Raw genomic sequence first — 21,056 nt, 5'->3', positions numbered from 1 at the left:
AGTGCATGCGAATCAAGCATAATTACCAGGCTATACAAAAACCAATGCTCTCAATAACGCCTGAGAGACCACATTCATTTCTGTCGATCGATTTATATGGACCTTTACCAAGAGCAGCTACTGGAGAAATTTATTTGTTAACAACCATGGATATCTTTTCACGATATGTAGTAGCCTATCCCTTGCGTAAAGCAACTTCCGCTGCTATCGCAAATAAAATTCTGAATGTATATATTCCACATTGTGGCCCTATCGAACATATATTATGCGATAACGGTTCACAATTCAAAAGTGATGTGTTTCTCAAAGCCATGAACAAGGCTAACATTAAAATTCATTTTGTAACTCCGTACCATCCTAGTAGTTCTGTGGTAGAAAATGTACATCGCAATTTTGGTATGTTGTTTCGACACTTTTGTAAGGATAAACATGCTGAATGGATTAAGCATGTCAACCAAATTACGTACCTTTTGAATCATTCTATATCAGACACTTTAGGTGTGTCTCCTGCTAATGTACATAATGGTTCTGATTTGATTTTCCCTGTGGAACAACATTTTGATGTCAAGTTAGAAGATTCAACAATCATAGATTCTTCCAGTTTAGTGAATATGGTAAAAATCCGAAGACATAACAAATTTTTGAAACGTAATTCTCAAGTAGAGTCTTTGCAAGAAGGAAGATATCGGATCAAGGTCAATGACTTAGTTTTTGTTAAACAACACCCACAAAGTAATATGTTGTTAAAGAAGATTTATAAATTTTGTGACATTTTCTCAGGTCCTTATTTATGTTTTAAGGAAATAAATCCTAAAGTTTTCGAATTATTGAACGCTAAAACGGGTACGTCAATTGGACTTCGTAATATAGATGAGTTAAAGGTTTGGAAACCTACTCCGTATACAAAGGAAAAATGGATGCATCTAGTGAAAGAGTTAGTAGCACCTGACATTCTTGCTCAAATAAATAGAAATGAAGAATAATATATATATAAAAAAATGTATTTATATAATAACAAAAGGGTGTCTTTTGTTTCTGTAAAAATAGATTTATTTTCTTCCATTTGGTTATTCAAACGTAGGTTATGTTTAATTTTTGATTTTTGTTCAATTATATTTTCTTTGATTTTCATTCATCAACGATAAGTTTTCAATGATTTGAATTCTTTCTTATTAACGTGAAGGATTATAATTTAATTCATGATTGATTAAGCACAAAATTTGTTTTCATTATATTAATTTGTGTTAAAACTTTATTGTTAAAAATAAGTATTGATGAAGTGAAAGAGTTGTTATAAATATATATATATAGGAAATGTAATGAAGATATATACGAGGTGCGATCAAAATATGATGGACATATGCAATGTAAGAACACTATTGTAAACGGACCAGTGGTTCTTGAAGATAAAAGCCAAGCTTACTCATGACTTTTATATTCAGTCCATTTGTCGGGCGACATTTTATATAACAAAATACTTTGGATTGAGTAATAATTACCTGTACCTTGGGCAGAAAGTGCTCATACATGTGCACTATACTTAGTAGAATGTTAATTTCATATTAACAAAAGAAGAATGTTTTTAAGATATGTAAAATATTATTATGGGATAGTTGTTGCTATGTATATGTTTATGGATACCTAGTCAGCAAGTTTGTGTGCTTGACAGTTTTAAGAAAAAGATATTATAAAGTATATCAACTAATAAACCATTTTTAACACCGTTCACCGACTTTATGATTCTAATAGTAAAGGTGAGAATAATAATATATAATTATAATTATTGAAGCTAATTTTTACAGGCAAAGAAATACTACCACTCGAAATTTGTATATCTTACTTAGCCGAACCAGGTTAACGACTATCCAGTGATAAGTCGTTCGTTGTAAATTTTAAGAAGATTGACCAATTCTTTTAATTTAGTTTAATTTATTTTTATCAGCATAAAAGCATGAGTTTTAGAGCTTGACAAATATTATTTTTGATATTTATGACGACTATTTTGAGACTAAAAATATTTGGTGTTAATTTGACAAGGAATTATTAATCCGATATTATTTTATTTTATTTTACCATTATGTTTTATTGTTTTAGTATGTAGCTTACATTGTATGCAATATTGTTAATCTTGTCTGATAAAGTGCTCTATTTTTGCCATTAGGCTGTTCATGGCACAGAAATAAACATTATTATTATTATTATTATTATTATTATTATTATTATTATTATTATTATTATTATTATTATTATTATTATTATTATTATTATTTGAACATTCTAATCCGAACATTCTTTGTAACGACTACAATGTAAAACAAGAACATATGTCAAAAAAGAATATTTCTGAGCCAATGCTACGAAACAACTAGATAGTCAAACAACTCGAAAAAGAGAGGATAGAAAAGAGGACTACTATTAATGCCCCTAGTTGTTTCCGATAAGATAGCTCAGTTTTTGCGTCATCTGGAAATCTAGCTACGACTACTCTTATGACGCGTTATTTCCATACACAATAAAATGTTGACTACACATTATCTCTTGTCTGCCAATTCTATGGAGTCCTCAACAATACTCTGTGTCATCGCAGTAGATTGGACTGCTTTCTTGAGAATCTGAAGGGTATCTAAACAAATTTAGGCTGAGCTTGCTACGTCGAGATCGAAAGAAAACCATTCTGTGATGAAGGAAAGATAACGCTATACTGATCTATTTTTGTTTTCTGTCACCAGACAGTGACAAATTATGATCAAGGACACATCAATCGCATTTTGCTTTTAAATTGTTCATTTGCATCGCATTGTTCTAATTTTGTGCAACCAACTGGAACATGATATTGCTTTAAAAAAAAAAAAAAAAAAAAAAAAAAAAAAAAAAAAAAATAATAATAATAATAATAATAATAATAATATACGCTTCAAACAGCACGATCCGACTGTAATTGGCCGTAATCTGCTGTAATTTTCAACACTACAGGTAAGCCTAATTGGCTACGCCCGTGACACTTATATGCATTTAAAAGAAATGAAGAACATGACAGTAAATATGTCATGATTTTTTATGTGTGTGTATGTGATGCTCTGCAATCTCAGGCAATTGCATAGCGAATTTATCATTATTATTATTTTAATATAACGCTGTGCAGTTGCAATATTGAGTGCAGAAGTAACTATCGTAGCAATAACCTCATTCGCGTATAAGTCGTTTCTGCACTTATCAATTCAAATTACTCTTGGTACCATATTATGCTCAACAAATACGGTTAGATTGTGTTGTGATAAACATAATGCGAAAAAAGGAACTGAAATATTAATTAATGTTCTATGTGTGCAATCCTAGACTTAATAAAATGTAGAAATGCACTCTTGCTACTAAAGCAGTGGTTTCCAACCTTGTGTATGTGGTGTTCCCCTTCGTAAACCCTACATACTTCACGCCCCCTCCTTCTTGCTCTTTGGTCACAAGTGTTTTTTTTATGACGTCATCTGTGATTTCAGATGTAGCATTTAATTCTCAAATCTTCAATAATAATCTACACTATTAAGTAAAAGAGCATAATGATTGATTCAGGATCACCCAGCCCATACTACTAAACGTGGAAATGTAAAATTTGGACAGCAGACTCCCTTGTCACGAAAGCAAGGAACAAGGAGAGATTTTGAAAGTACGTATACTACTGGGGTAAAGGAGATTCAACGTTTTTGCCAATAATAATTTATTAATGATATTTCTAGTATGGAGTAACAGCAATATCATCAGTTTCTTTTTATCTCTATAATTTAGCTTTGCTTGTTATAAGACAGAAATCATGACTTCGCTTGTTATAAGACAATCAGCGCTCCGAGTAAAGAGACACTGCGGATAACGAGCAAAACATCACATAATTACAAGAATGAAAAATGACTTCGAAATAGGGTGTCCTTTTTTCTTTTTTAAATGATATTTACCCTTCTTGTTGTATCTTATCAAGTAGTGCAATATTACCGAGTAACTCAAGCCTGAAATTAGGTGTTTGTGTTCAAGTATGATTCTATGATTTTTAAAAATTACGTTCCTTGAAACATTTTGTTGAATGAGTAATGGAATTTGAAGTGTTGATCCAGAATTATGATTTGACAGAACTACTCATACGATCGTGCGTTTCAGTATCTGCTATTCAGTGGAAGAGCAATTTATGAGAAAGGATAGTACAGACAATACTACTAGGTAAGGACCTAGCATATTTGTTTTTTTATATGTAAGCTTAACATCTACTTATAATCACCAAGCTTTTCAAGAAAATTTAATCCGAATGGGCAAAATAGAAATGTGAAGGGTTGGCACTTGCACACAACTTACTAAAAAGAACGTCTCCTGTAAATTGCAGTGGAACGTGATTGCAATTTAATTAATCGCCCCGGAAGTATGTCCGGAAGAAAACACTGGTCGTACCATTATGTTTTGCTTTATCTCGCTAAAAAACTTTTCATACATATTGACAGTGACAGTTTTTGTTCCTCCATATTACATAAAGTGAAAAGAAGGTGTGAAAATGTTATCAAATTTCAATAGTTTTTCATCAAATGACATGTTGCCCTCTTACATTTACACCATTTATTCCAAAGTTTGTTCTTAGTAAAGATTTATTTTGGCATCCCTCCTCTTGCTTCTATTCATACTACCTGGCAGTCAGTGGCAGATCTTGAGGGAAGCCACATTGGTAAACATTTAAATTTTAAAAATACAAACTAGGGAAGAAAAATTAAATTAAGTCTTAATTACTGTACCAAACCTGAACCTAATGTCCTAATATAAGAAAGGGCATTAGGTAAGATTTATTTCCTTTGCTTGTAGCAATTAAATCTAGGCCTAAAGTTTTGCCAATGTGACCAGAGTAAATGAATGAGAAGTTGAGAAATTGTATGAGTAATGAAACCCATTCTCCAATCGAGAATGGAATGACCAATGAAGAACGCTGAAACAGACAATTAGCCAATAAAGGACTCCGAAACAACTCTCAGATACAGATACCCTCAAAATGGCTGTTATGTCATTATTTTCATAACTTCAATTTTCTGGATGTGACGTTCCTCAAAAGCCTAAACTGCTGGAAGTAAATAATATCACGAATATAATTCTAGTATGCAAATGTAAGACGTACAACCATAACGTGTATATGCGTGAAGGGAGGAGAAATACAGCTACAGTTAGTAACGTTTGTTATAACTTTTATATTAAAATCATCAGTTATATGGACAGCCTGCGAGAATCTACATCAGAATGCGAAAAAAAAGAAACTATAGGCCATTTTTACTCGTTGCAGATGCATTTTTTCAAGTACTAATATATAAGGTGTATATTCAGGAGGTCAACAGCCTGAATTTCTAGAGCAGGGTTAATCAACCTGGAATTCGTGACCCCTAAAGGGGTCGCGAGAGAGTTTCATGGAGGTAGCGAAGATAAGCGGAAGAGATATAATCTAATACCGGATACTACTCAAAGTGGTGACCTTTCGAAAATTAAAATACCTAATAACTTTTTAAACAACTGTCCAAATTTTTTCAATCAAAATTAGAAATCACTCTTTTTTTCATATGATCCAAAATTAAGGGAGTTATGAAGTTTTAAAATTTTCAAATGGCCTGCATTTTGAAATAGTATGACGGATCAGATTCGATATTTGTAATGTGAATGAACTGCTTAATTTGGTTTTAATTCATTCGTTTTTAGGAAAGTTAGTGTATCAACTATATACAAGAAATGGGTTCTATTATAGAAAGATATAGTGAGATCTCCGCAATGGGTATATTAAAAGCCCCACAAAGCTTATTACAAACCAGAAATTATAAAAGGGTGGCTGGCAAGAGGATGCGATAAAATGGGGGTCGTGATAGGAATTAGGTTGGTAACCACTGTTTTAGAGGTAAACTAACAAAAATGAATGTAATCTGGTTTTGGTCACATTACGACCGAACAGCTGAACATGTTGATATAAATTTTTAAACATAATACCTACCTCCAACTGTTTTTTAAATAATATAATGCTCTTTTTATTAAAATGGGTATAATAAGAGGGTAACGAGAATTCAAAATTTAGGCAAAAAGCAGGATATGTTACGCCGAAAGAATAGATCCATTAATATCATCATATTTAAACACAATCTTTTTGTCATTGTTGTAACCTATAAAATAACATCGAAGAACGTCAGTGAGGAAACGAATAAATTTAGAAAAGAAAACCATTTATGCTATGTCCAACGACAAACTAAGAACAGCAGAGAAAGAGGAACCGCTCAAGGGAAATGGTTAGACAACCAGGGAAAGAGTGATCATATGCGCATTTGAATCGAGCTGGGTTCTCACCATTCTGATTGAATACAGATCCTAAAGGGGATTGGGGATTCATATAGGTGTTTGAAGAATTTTCCATAAATCTATTTTCTCGTGTGAAGAATGGGCGTTTAGATAGTTGTATGATTAATCAAAGTATTGAAAAAAAACACTTTAACAAAATTAGATAAAGAGATAAAGAAACAAGAAAGCGCGTTAAATAACTTTAATTCGCAAACTTCATTGAAAACCTGATCGTAGAAGGACACAGGCATAGTTATGATAGGTTAGTGTCTATTTCACGCACACATATGACAATAATTTAACTACGAACATCGTATTCCTGCAAAATTTCAACGGAAACGCGTGAGCATATGATTATTATGATACACGTAGGTACGTATTACACATGTGGGCAGTGGTTTCCCTGTCTTCGTCATTTTGCCTCAGTTAGATTAGGTAAACCCGTAGGCCTGTTCCGGTTCATCCAGTTGTTTCTCTACCTGTTTCTAGGACGGCAAGAGAACAAGTTAGACTTTTGCTCATTTTTCAATAACCATTCTTCCTTTCTTTCCACATTGCTTAATGAGGCAAATCTGTTACAACAGGTCCAAGCATCTGCCAAAGTTTGTTTACGTCATGGGAATGTGCACATCATGCAACGTTGCAAGATACTTTTTGCAATATCTAGGAATAGGAAAAAGTTGTTTAAAACAGCACAACAAAGCAATAGGATTTATTTACTACTTGTAGTAAATTTCCCAACTGCAGAAAAAAAATCATACCTTATTGATTTTAGCAATCTTTATTATAAATACATAATTTTTCCCGAAAATTTGACTAACCTCAACTTTAATGGCTCATAAACTAGACAAAGAAAGGTTTGCTCAGAGAAATATACGTGTTTCTCATACATATTAAGCAAATCAAGATCTTGGTGAATATCATATTAATTCTGTAGATGGCATACGATAAACACTATCCTAATTTGACGAAGTCGAGACCTCAACTTTGATGGTTCATAACTCAGAAACCAAAGATCTGAACAAGATAATATATCACATGCGTGCTAGATGTTGCCGCAATTGCAATAAACAAGGAAATAGTTTGTCTTAATCTGAAGATTCCAGCAATAGTTGCGGTTAGCTGAAGGTGTCAAAATATTTGTTACTGAGATTTTATACAGGGTGGCCCAAAAGTAGGTATACATCCAGCTTATAGGTTTATTTGCTTCAGCTGTTGTACGGGACTGTATACCTACTTTTGGGCCACCCTATAGTTTAAATTATAATCGAATGTCTCTCAGCTTAATGGTTAACTTTAAGGCCCAGCGTGAGCAAGCTCCAAGTTTATACCAAACGCTCTGTTAATTTTATTTCTAGATGACTCATGTGTACCAATTGAAATACTTTTCAGTAATATTAATTTACACATATTGAACACCTTCAAAATGAATCAATTAAACTTGATCTTTCGACTTTTTCCTTTCTTTAAAATTGAGATGGTCTAAGCTTGCTCTCAAACCTTTAAATACGCTCAAGTGTGTAAGAGTTTTTGTATCAATCAAATGAAATGTCGACCAAATTCAGTCGAAGAAACCAGAAATAGCTGAGATTGGAAAAGAAGTATGGAATATACTGAATACAAACTTGTAGACGTTTTCCCTTAGATCTAGTAGCTAGCGCGATCACCTTCGGTGCACATGATCCCAGGTTTTATTCCCGATGGGAGAGCATTCAATGCATTACAGTGATTCGGATTACACTTTAAACTGTAGGTCCACGCCTTATATAGCATCGAAAGTTTCGAAACTGGAAAGAGACGGTAAACTTCAACAAACTAACAAACAAATACATACTTACAGGTCTATTATGAAGTTTAAAGGAAAAACAATTAAGATATACGAAAGCTGGTACGTGTATTTATTTTAGTGAATCAAGAGAACTACTTTAGTAACGTGTTTCTCATTGATTGTACGTTATCTTATTTTCATACATAGTAAACCAAGGGTATTTCTCCATATTGTGAAGTTTATCAATATAAAAAATTCAAATTCAATGCAAAGTGTTTTTAATGCATCACGCCGAAAGTTCAGCACAATATTAGGGATTTTGGTTTGGTTTATTTTAAGTTTAACGTTCTGTTTCAACACTGAACTTACATGCGACGTGGATCCGAATCACATGAATTCTCGCCGGGAATCAAATCCGAGTTCCTTTGCTGAAGGCGTGAATTTTGAAACAAAGGAGTTCTTGCTATGTTAGAGATTGACTAAGGATTAGAAATGAAATCTTTCAGTTTTACGACCCATGGTTATGCAATGTTGGCTAAAGGAGACACTGGTACTGAGAATGATTGGAATTGTAAAACGAAGAAAGTGATAGGAAATAGAACTCCGAGAGAATCCACGCACTCATCGAATAAAGGAGAACGTATAATTTATTTAACATTGGGGGCCGCGGTGGCTCAGTGGTAGAGCGTTAACCTCTGGTGCTTGGGATCCCGGGTTCGACCCCAGCCCCCACCGAGTGAACTTTGTGGTGGACAAACACCGTGTGCATGGGTTTCCTCGGGGTTCTCCCGTTTCCTCCCACTTTCTTCATTCCACCATTTCATTCATTACTCATCATCACCGTCTCCTTTAACCTCACCGGCATAAACGTGGGACGTAAAACTCAAAGATTTCATTTCATTTTTATTTAACATTACAAGCGTTATAATGCAGAATGTCGTTTATATTCTGGATGCTTTTACCAACATTCTTAGATTTTTTGTTTATTCATGACTATTTACGCGTATAATCTTTTAAAGATGGATTTTATGTGAGTTTATTGGATCTTCTAAGACAAATGAATAATTGCATATTCCTAAGGTTATTAATTACTTGTAAAAAAATGAAGAACTACGTTTATATCTTTGTATTTAGAGAAGATAAAAAGAGAAACAATTATGAATTTTTCTTTTCTATCTTTTTTTTTTTTTTTTTGTTTTTTGGATCGAAAGATCTAATATATTTCAATAAAAAATTTTCTTGTAGGCCTTATATCTGGAGAACTGCATATAGTGTAGCCAAATCCAAACTATCACTTAACTCAGTATGATGTGCTTATTCCGTAGAAAATATGAAAACTCGATTTAGGGGCCGTTCAAAAATTTTGTGGCCCCTGATCCAAAAACTAATTATTGGCCAAGATCGCAATCTTTTGATGTATTTTTTTGATCATTCCTAAAATTCTTCTTTATTTTCTGTTTTTATACTTTCAACTTCTATTTGTTGGATATTAGTCTTCAGTGTATATATGCAAGAGAACATAGAAATTTAAGCGTTTCTGTGTATGAGGATTCATCAAAAGCTACATTTGAAAACTAGAATCTTAGAAACATCGAATTGAATTCTTTTCTCTTCATCTTCCGTATTTTTTTTTTTTTAATTCTGTCGGATGTTGTAAGAATACATTTTATCCTTATACACAACGTTGAATTAACATTAGTTGACTGATGAAATGGCAACAGAAAGAATAGGAAAGAATGAAAATAATGATAAAATAGTATAATGTAATTAAGGTAGTGATATACCAAACGTTTACAAAGTGTTGTGTAAAACAGTATATACACTTGAAGCCTACGCACTGAAAGGAAAACCAACGACTCTCTACACTGTCTATACTACTTGAAGACAAAACTACACTTGAAACAACCTACACAAAATTCTGGAGAAAATAGCTGCAAGCAAGAAAGAAAAATTTAAACTACTTTTCAAACACTTTTGTCAGTTAGCTTATTTATATACATGTCCCCTAAGGGTAGTTAGGCTTCTAATTCTCCTAGATTTATTGGTAAGTTTTCGAAAACGCTACTTTAACGCAAAAACTACGTTTTCCTTTCACTAACATTTTAGAAATGAAGGGTGGTTATACGTTGATACAGAATTAATCATATGAAAAAAGATAGAACACATATCGATAACGGTAAAAGGTACAATAACCATGAGTGCCTAATAGATTATTAAATATAATTGCGGTTGAAACGCAACATATCACAATTTAGTGATTTTATAACAAGGATTTGCATATTTTTGGATGCTGTCAATCTAGCATTTTCGTAAATACTTGCATCAACAAATGCGGTTATTAGTTAAGATTCTTCATCTCAAGGCTTTCAATATGAAGCTTTTGAGTTTCGAATATTATTCAGTAGCTCTGCATAGCGTAGTCGATAACGGTCCTGCTTTTTATATAAGCGGTCCCGGAATCGATTCTCGGTGGAGACACTTGGTCGAGAAGGTGTAACAACTTTTTCAGGGCAGCCATCTTGAGTGACTTTTTCCTGGGTTTTCCTCATTCACACCAGACAAATCACGGGATGGTACATAACATACAGACTCCAAGCCGCTTCTCCCATCCCCAGATAGTGTGCTCGCTGAGGGACTTCATCCCTCATACGGGACGAGCTTAAGACCATAGATGCCGGTCATGTCCAGAAATATGTATGAATAAATGAATAAATCGAATCATCAAAATATTTCCTCATGATTTGTAAAGATAGGTTGTAATCATTTCTATATTAACCAATATTTCTTAGAATGTATGTATATTGTTAGTGCTTTTGAATAATGTACATGATTGCTTATACTATTGAAGAATGTATATTTTTCTGGTAGATTTGTTTACATCCCAACAATCTTAAAGTTTTTTACTTTTCCACGAGAAACTAACATATCAGATTAATTTAAAGGCGTTATTGCCAAAATTTTTCGCGCATGACCACTGACGCTCGTATATTGAGTACAGACTCCTCAAGTGTTTATTTGTAACATTTGCTTAAAGTGTTAGTAAAAAGTTGCTAACTAAACACTAAAGATGTAAGAATTCTATATCGATTTTATCGAAGGAACAGAAACTTTGTATGAATTATGTTTTACCAGACTCACAATTGTTAAATATTTTACGCCGAAGATTCTTATATTTCAAAATTAATTTTGTTTTGCTTATTCAAGTTCAGCCTCACTTTTGGACACCGAGGCTATATGAGGTGTGGACCTACAGTTTAAGGTAAAATGCGAATCACCGCAATGCGTTCAATGTGTTCTCTCACTCAAAATCTATCTTTAAAGTTGAATATTGGATGAAGCAATCTGCAGCTGGAGACCACTTCCAAATTGCAGTTTTTAAAAAAATCCTACATAGTTTTTATCAAGTATACGGAAAAGAAATGATTCCTGATGTTCATCAATGTCTGATAAGAATATTCATCTGCAGTACTGATTTATAAATACTGTTTATCTTATATTTAGAGCTATTCTATTATGAGTTTCGGGTAAATATAAAATATTTTATTTGGATATTGTATGTGCTTTGGTGAAATAATGAATAGAAGGAAATTATATATTTTTTTCAGATTGTGAGAAACAAACATTCCAGAAAGAATTCAGAATGATGCAAAAATACCATATGATGAACGAGATCAAAGTCAAAATATCATAATATATAAATGAAAAGTTAGCTGAAAGAGCGATTAAAGACCATTTTTAATTATTTTTATTTTATGTCTTCAATCGGTAGAGGGCAGCATGAGGTTTCTGAGTGTATATTCATTTGTTACAGTAAAGCCTTGGATCTCAAATAAAACGTTTTAAAACGCATGTTACGTATTTCCAATGCAGCATTTGAAACTTTCCAGAGCTAATATCGCACGAGTAGAAGGAAAATATGACATTCATCATTACTCCCGCATATTCTTCACTTACTTTTGTTAAACATCATCTTCAAAGTTGAAAAATATACGAATAGATTATTATTTTGGTAGTACAAATGGTGTAGGCCTGCGTATCTCTCCCCTAGTTATGATTTTGACCGTACAATAATTCATTCAACACTGTTTATTTGGAAATCATATGAAATTTTGATTTCATATCAAGTCAGTACAGTAAATATTATAAGTGTAGTATGACTGACCCTGCATTTATCTTTCTCTGTAACTAGTTATTTTTTTAAAGGATATTTTCTTTCTTACTTACTTTCTTTAAACATCTTATTGGTAGGATACATGTTGACATTAGCAGTATAGGTAGTGTGCATGTCAACAACCCATTCCAGGATATTTTTAAAACAATTCCTCAAGTTTTTAAATTCTCTTAATGTGATATATTAAATACAACTTTAATCATTTAATGTTATTTCCTATAACTAATACAATACATATTAAAGTTTATGGCATGGTCACTTCTAGTACGCGAAGTCCCGGTTCGGACCTAAATCATATAAGTTTGGTGTGGAAAACACCGTGTCCGATTCTTCCCATATTCTAATTCCAACAATTCTCTTATAATCATTGATTTTCAGCAATTATTAGTCTCCTTTAACCTAAAAGGTATAAACGTGGAACGTTATAGATTCCATTATCGTTAACTTTTTGTTTCTACAGTTCCTTATATTGATTATAATACTTACAGATGAGTTTTAGTTTCTTTTAACACGATTCTTGTTCTGCCTCTTCTTTATTTTTTGTACAGGTAAGAAAACTAGTATTTTTCTTGGTCCTTACTCTTATGTCTTAAGAATATTAAATTACGGCTACCTGTTGTATATTATAATCACATATTTTTTTAAACACTATTAGAGGTTTATATTCTTCCACACAATTTATCATCATTTTCTAGGCTATACTTAATTCATTCAACATTTTTTCTACTTAAATTTGGATGACACACTATCTTCAAACTATTGAAGAGCTATTGATTATTGAAGAGAGAGAACTATTGAAGAGCTAAGGTAAAATTGTAACTCTGATAAATAACTATTAACAATTTACTTGCATATAGTGGTTTCATTCTTCTGGTTAAACAACAAATTAATATTTAAAATGTGGACTATTTTTCATTTATAATTCTGTCAGTAAAAGAAAAAAGTAATCTTAATTTAACATCGTTAGGCTGTGTTACTCTGTTCTAAACGTACTTCAATGGATACTGTGACTGATGTGAATTTCCCTGAATTATAAGATGAGGGTTTATCTAGAAATAAATATCGACGATGGAAGGTGAGGAGCTAATTCCCGGTAGTAGAGCGCTTAACACATTATGCCGTTTCAGATTCCACGTTAAACTGTATAAAAGATGAAATGAAATGGACTTAATGTCTCATGATTATACCTTTTAGGCTAAGAGACAGATAATTACAGCAGGTGAATGATTATGGAAGAATCAGTGGAATGAGGTTGTGGGAGGAATTGGGAGTACCCTGAGAAATCCACGGATACGATGTTATCTATCACAAACTTACTTGGCCAGAATCGAACCAGGGGCCTCACTAGCCAGAGGTAAGCGCTCTACCACTAAGGCACCAGAGTCTTCATCCCGGCGAAATTAAAACATCACTAATTTTACAGTAATTATGTGATATCTTCAAATAGATAAAAGATAATCGGAATGTGGAACAAGAGTGCCCTAGACAATATTATTTTACATGAGAAACCGTTATCACGACTTACTTATCTGCTTTCGATTTCGAGCCATTTTGAAAATCGGTATTTATTTTCGCGTTTCTAAATAGCTGAAAACGGAAAGCCACTAGGTGACTTGTGATAACGGTAACTGACGCAAAATAATATTGTCTAGGGCGCTCTTGTTCCATATTTCAATTATCTTTTATCTATTTGAAAATATCACATAATTACTGTAAAATTAGCGGTATTTTAATTTCGCCGGGATGAAGACTCTTAAATTGTAGATCGGAATTCTGGATCAGTGCTAGAGCGCTCCCCTTTGATGCGAAGGGTCCTTGTATCGATTTCTGGTCACGCGAGTTTGTACTGTACATCATCGCATTCGTGGACATTTTTGGGAATTATTCCACCGATTGTGTCAAATCAGTCATTTTCATTAATCATTCACCTTCTTTACTCTAAAGAACGGAATCATGGAACTTAAACCATAGTTCGATTTTAGGTGAGAGAACCTTGAAATTTGAATGCATTATTGTGGTTCGGATTTCACATTAAACTGTTATGTATAAGCGGCTATTACGCACAAGAATAGATCAAACTGCATTTGATACATAGATGCAGAGTAAATGGAAGTTGTGCGAGTAATGCCAATCCATTCTTCAATCAAGAATAGAATGACCAATGAAGAACGCTAGAACAGATAATTACCCAATCAAAATGTCCGAAATAATTTCCAGATACATCTAAAGTTGCTCTATGTCATTACTTGTATAATTTCCATTTATTGTACACAGAAGCTCTTCGTACTATGTCGTACTTGAATTTTGATTTATTTTCTCTAAATGTATTGAACAAGAACACATATCTCTGATGTGTGCCTAGGTACAATCTCTTAAATCTATAATGCAACAATTAACCTTTCCGCAATGCTGTTAACGTAATGTTTCCGATAGATTTATGTTTTCCACACTGGTATTTCTACAACCGACTCCACCTCACGTAGCAACTGTCTTCCGTCTCTCCTTGACATTGAATCAGCAGGAGAGAGCTCGTAACGTTACGTAAAGCCTGCATGCCGACCTTGACTAAGGAGGCTCTTGACTTCAAAAGAAAAACAACAGAAGGTGAATGGACTAATGCACAGAAAAACATTGAAAAATCTTAATGTAATTAGCTACTTTCCAACTGGATTATTAATAGTTGGGTGAGTGGAATAGATTACTAATAGCATATGTTTTGTAAACATAGAATTTAAGCATATACATAGCCAACTGTTAATTTTTCTTGTCTTGCTTTATAGGAGACACTAATGATTCTCGTTTACTTCATAGTTGTGATTATTTCCAAATACATTGCTCATCCAGGTTTATTTTCATGGACTGCAAATGTTCACATTTCAAGGCCCAACAGATGCTGCATCTACACATCTAGGAGAAATTACGCATAATTGTTATATATGTATAAAATGTCGTCCTTAATTTGGTTGTTATTTTACATATAACTTAGAAACAAAAAATCTGACCATATTTCACAAGTTTGTATATTAGGTGGTCTACTGCCATACCAAGTTTGATCCAGATCTGATTTATTCGGCTGAATTTGTGATAAAAACCAAATGAAGGACAAAGACCATATCGCATCTTACTTGAACTACTTCAAATGAAAATTGAGTAATAACTATCAAGTGGAAACAATAGCATATGTCTATAACTACAATAAAATTCAATTTCAAATGTTAGGGGCTCTCTTCATTTAAAGAACGTGATAGAATAACCTAGCTCAGAACCATATTTCCTTACATTTTAAAGGTAAACTCGGATACATGATTTAGTTTAGTTTATACTAAAACATTGTAAGTTAATATTGACAATTTTGATTGTCCATACAATTACATTTTGACTGTATATTTGTGAGTATGCCTCTATGATATGAACTCCTATAAGAAGAAGAATTTTCCAACAATATGTTCTTCGTGGTTACGTGTGCTACATTGTGAAGCGCCATTCATTAACCAGCGCCATAACATAAAAGTCCTTTACCTTCAAGACAAGCGCGAAATGTTAGCAGGTAATTGACACTCTCCGCACTTAGATACAGTGTTTAGGTAATTTGCTCATGTTCTACTTTCTCATCCAATCCCTAATTCAACTCGTTAAATAACTTTCGTAAACACAATTCTTAGTGAAGTAATCCTCCCGTCTTGTACAGACCTGTGTAACACGGCGGACACACTATTATACGGTACGTACGGTAAATCTGAGATAACGTATAGGCTGATATAAATTTACTGCAATTGTCTCTGTGGGATGCATGTCTACTCTTTTTTTTTTTTTTTTAATTTTCTTAAGAGGAAACATTACCTTTCGTTCTTAAACTTAGGGATACTTGAACAGAGAACGTCCTAAGCACAGAAGAGACATAAAAATGTAGAATTATATTTAACATGGAGTAGGAACTACATAAAATCCTAATTGGAAGATTATGAATAAATTAATAAAACGAACATAAAAGAAAACTAGTATCCTGAGAAAACTCAGGCGCTCATTGTTATCAACATCGAAGTCACACGATGTGGGTTCTAATTTAGTAACGTCATTTCACGTTTTTCCAAGGGGGAAATTTCTTCACTAATACAGGAGTTTAAAGTTTTTATTAAGTATATTAGTGATACGCTTCATCAATAACATATGTTTCTCAAACTTCCCCCAAAATGATGCCCCCAATTCAATCAGAGATTATCCGCACCAAAGGCGTACACTCTACTATTGAAATAGCATGTCTCCAGTACATGTTTCTGCTTAAACCATGATTACGAGATCGTCTTAGGTTAATGATATTTCTTAACCACTAATTCTAGCCTTATAGAGTTGCCCATGAGACGACAGAAGACGATAAATAAGGTTTTCTCGTCTTTTCTCGTAAACTTTGTGGAACTCTCGTTTCGTCTCGATTCTCAAAAAAGTATTTGTCGTACAATCTCGAAATTGTTCTAGTTTCGTTTGTAAATTTATGTTCAAAAATTATACCTTGATTTTTTTCTACTTAATTTTATCTAGAAGTCATCAGATATGTTCCACGTCATAAGAGAGAGAGGGTGTGATATTACCGCGTTTAAACTATATTTATTATTGGAATATATTGCATATTTGAAAACGTTGATAAATTGCCTCCATTTTATTCGTACAATTACTTTATCAATCTATAATTTTTATACTATGAAACATGTAACACTAAAACTGGTTTTTAGATCTAAAACTTCGGTGAACTAGTGTTGCCCATAAGAGTCGAGAAATTTTTCGTCTTGAAAATGAGACAAGAATTGTTATATTTTTCATCTCGAATTTGAAAATTTACCACTCGTCCCCTTTTTCGAAAAAAAAAAATAATAGAGACGAGACAAATTTCTTGTCACCTGGGCAACACTATTCTTATGTATGATTTCCTAACATTAGCACTTAGTATTGCAACATCCAATCATTTCAAACTAGCCGGTGTGTGATCCAGGAATGGGTTTATACGAATATAGTCTCGCATAGAGTGGTCGCTAACGCTTTCGGTTTTGGTGTAAGCAGTCCCGGATTCGATTCCTGGCGAGGACAATCGGTTTTTAAAGGCGCAACAGGTTTTTCGGGCCTGCCATCCTGAGTGAAGTTTTTCCACATTCCAGTCAAATGCCGGGATGGTACATAACATAGTGGTCTCAGGCCTCTTCCGTCCTTCCCCACATCATCCTTCGCCTCATATGTGTGAGGGGCTAACATGGCCGTAGATGCCAAAAGCCCAGAAATTTAATCCATAATCCCCTCCCCTAACGAATAGAGGCAGAACAGAGACAATAGATTGAGCATAGAATGGGAGGGAACGTAGTAGGTGCAATGAAATAAAAGTGTTGGCGGTGTACGATTAATCATGAATCCAGGAGTAGCATATTAGAACTCCTTCGTGGCTAAGCGGTTAGCTCATGCGTCTTTGGCATGGGAGAACCGGGTTCTATTCCCCGTGGGAGCTCATGTGGTGCGAATTACACGTTAATCAATAGGTCTCGTCTCATAAAGCTTCGCTTCTGAAAGTGACGTTAAACTCAAAATCAACGAGTAGCATATTTACTGAAACCATTGGCTACGAATTGTTTGCCTACCAACACCGTCTTCTATCAACTCTAAGTTTGTTGTCTTGTCTATGTCTGCTCTCTCTATGCGGTATACTAAGAATAGAAGTAACAAACTCTAACGTCATATCGTATTTAGTTTGAAATGACGACATAGACGGTCTCCTCTTTTCAGTAAAATTTATTATTATGAATATATTCTGTAGGATATGTAAGTAACTTACTTATAAAGGGCATACAATTCAATTTTAAACCAATTCCAAAAGAGAGGTTCAAATTGGGTTATTACTGTAGTATTACTACATAGTAAGCTCAACGATTCAGCTACTGTATATTATGGAGTGTAAAGATACCGTTTGGTTTATGTTTACATTATCTTCTCATTGGCAAGATATGGGAGGTCCAACATGCAGAAGAGACAAGAATGTTTGAAGCTTTTTCGTTAATTTGCATGTAGTATTTTGTTGCGTACCTGACCATTTGGTCATATAGAAGTGTTTTTTTCATGTCCAATAAATTCTGGATATCACTCTTACTAGCTACTTAAAGGGGTTACGGTGGCTCAGTGGTCGAGCGCTTACCTTTAGTGCATGTGGCCCCTGGTTCGATCCCCGGCCAAGTGTTTGTGGTGGACAACATCATGTCCGTGGGTTTTCTCGGGTATTTCTATTTCCTCCCACATTCCACAAATTCTTCCATAATCAGTCACTTGCCTTAATAATCGTCTCCCTTAGCCTTAAGGGCATAATTGTGGGACGTTAAGCTTTCTTACTAACTACGTACGAGCGCTAATGTGTGTTTTCTTTGAGGAAAATATTTCCCTCCCTCTAATGATCTTCGAAAGTATGCTAATAGAAAGATACCATTTGAATATTTAATTCTATTTCGCGAATTCGTTGCAGTGACGATTTCAGAAGGAAATTTCTACCTCGCAGCCGCGAAATTTCCCCCGGGGTAAATCTCCTGTCGTTCTTTACAAGGGTTACCAATATGTTTGCAGCACTACATTAACCTCCTGTGTATTTAATTCTCCCCACTCTCTCAGGGAAAATCGTCTGAAATGATTTCTGGAATATGTCCGGAAAATTATTTACATGTAAATATTTCTTACCATAACCTACTTGAATTTATTTAGAAGAAACAATGAAGATACTTTTTATCATTTTCTAACACTATTACGTCATTAAACACACTTAGTGAAATAAGTAAGTAGTGTGACTGAAGCTACGCTTATTAGCCCAGATAGAAATTTACTGTATCCGACGCGGGAAATTCCAAGCTTCTTGGAAATTATATTATCTGGGTTGGCATATCACATTCACACTGACAACTGTATGAATATTCACAATGCAAATTTGCCAAATAATAAACGAACCTTTCCTTATGGAAAAGCTTATAAACCTTTATATTTAAATATAATCGAGGCACTTACCTGTATATCCCGAATAACAATTTGATATTCGATGTTCTTTTGTTCCAGAAACGTCTTCACCTGTCGCACTATGTTGGGAGGAATCAACATATCGACAGATCGATTCCGAAGGGGCGGTGTCCAAAATTTTACACCGTCACCTTCCATTGCTTCTACCTCGTCCAACTGTCCATCTGTCCGTGGAAATGCACGAAGCAATTGGTATTTTCTGTAATTCACTCGCTTACTCCTAGTACCGGCACCTCGGCCTAATAGCACATTTATACCAGTTTTAAAATAGCCGATAAAGGCTTCGAACAGTGAGCCTATGAACCGTGGCTGTTCCGATGATCTTGCTTCTTCCTTTAATGCCCTTGTGTATTGAACACTTTGATGGTTGTAGAGGTCGGTTTTAGTTTGTCCTACAGCTAGAGAGACAAGTAATAGTACTATACAAGAACACACAATCCAGTATTTAACACGCATCATTCCATTTATCTTAAAAATATTTTTTGAAAGAGTAAAACATGAAACAAAGCACACAATGATACACACTGCCACACGCGCACTAGTTATACAAAATATAATAAAAATAGAATATCTCTAAACTCGTCACTTTATTAGTATATGCAACGCACCGCTTGAGCCAGGGAATTCTCTCACCGCCTGATCATTAGGCAAAAACGTTCGTTTCTCGCGATCCTGTTGTTGACTCGCTTGTCACTAGGTCAATTCTTCTTGTGGATGGAACTGTGCGACTTTGAAGCTTTAGAAAACTGATCCACAAGGCTCGCTCGACTCCTCAGTTGTAGGACACCAGAATCTGGTTGGCTGGGTGTGTGACGTAACTTCTTCACCAGGAAGTGCAGATGGTTCACTTTACCTGCTGCAGGAAAGGAAGAGATTACATGTGACCAAGGTTGATAGTCACTTCCAACTTTCCCGACGTCACATTGTGTATAAACAGTACTCCTTGGACTTTAATTACCCCAATTTTATTGTGAATCATTATATGTAAATTCAATCGGCTTTCAAGCAATGAAAAATGTAAACTTATCATATTTAGATGAAATGTTTATGAACAAGATAATTATGTACTTCCGTTGGTGACTTACCATTCTTTACGGCTGTATGAGAGTTTAGGTTGCTCTTCTGTTTTGATATCACCCTTTCACATATCAGACAAATTATCTATATTTCGAGTACATATAATCTCTTATGAGTGGGCTTGAGCAGTATTTCTTACAGGCATACTTGCGGCGGTCTTTGCCAGGGGCCAACTGCCCCCCTCCCCGAGTTTGACATTTATATACAAAGCTCCTTCGTTTTAAGCGGTTAGCGTACACGCCTTTGGCGTGGGAAACCCGGGTTTGATTCCCGGTGGGAGCTCATGTAATTATTTATTTACTTATTTATTTATTTATTTAACAATCACCAGATACAGCTCAGAGGCCATTTTATACTGGATATCTAACAACAATAAGAATGACAATGGAAAGGAGTTGGGCAGGTATCAGCCAGGGTCTGTTTAGCAGGTACCATCCTAGCAGGCATTTGCCTTGTAGGACTGAGGAAAACCGTGGAAAACCTCAGTCAGGATGGTCGGCAGCGGGAATCGAACCCACGACTTCCTGAATGCGAAGTCAGCCCTCTACCACTTTAGCTCAGGTTCAAGTCTCATATAGCCGCGCTGCTGAACGGGACGTCAAAGTCAAAATTAACTTATCTCAAAATATATCTATACACTTTAATCAATAGGATATTACCATACCAATAAAAAAAGTGAGA

The 21,056-nt window shown here is 34.4% G+C and overlaps 1 protein-coding gene across 1 annotated transcript in view; it reads right to left on the bottom strand.

Moving 5' to 3' along the window:
* The window catches only part of LOC145662845 (carboxypeptidase B-like), a 448,585-nt gene extending 428,510 nt beyond the window's left edge, over positions 1 to 20,075 (bottom strand). Inside the window, exon 1 of the mRNA XM_081728763.1 lies at positions 19,290 to 20,075. Coding sequence (XP_081584889.1) covers positions 19,290 to 19,757 — 468 coding nt within the window. The 5' untranslated portion in view covers positions 19,758 to 20,075. The remainder of the gene's footprint in view (positions 1 to 19,289) is intronic.
* Positions 20,076 to 21,056: the final 981 nt, after the last annotated feature.

Source organism: Thermobia domestica, chromosome 10 (genome assembly GCF_964235325.1).
Source record: "Thermobia domestica chromosome 10, izTheDome1.hap1.1, whole genome shotgun sequence".
NCBI lineage: Eukaryota > Metazoa > Arthropoda > Insecta > Zygentoma > Lepismatidae > Thermobia > Thermobia domestica.
Note: the sequence above shows the minus strand (reverse complement) of the source record. Positions and strands in the feature narration are given on the sequence as shown.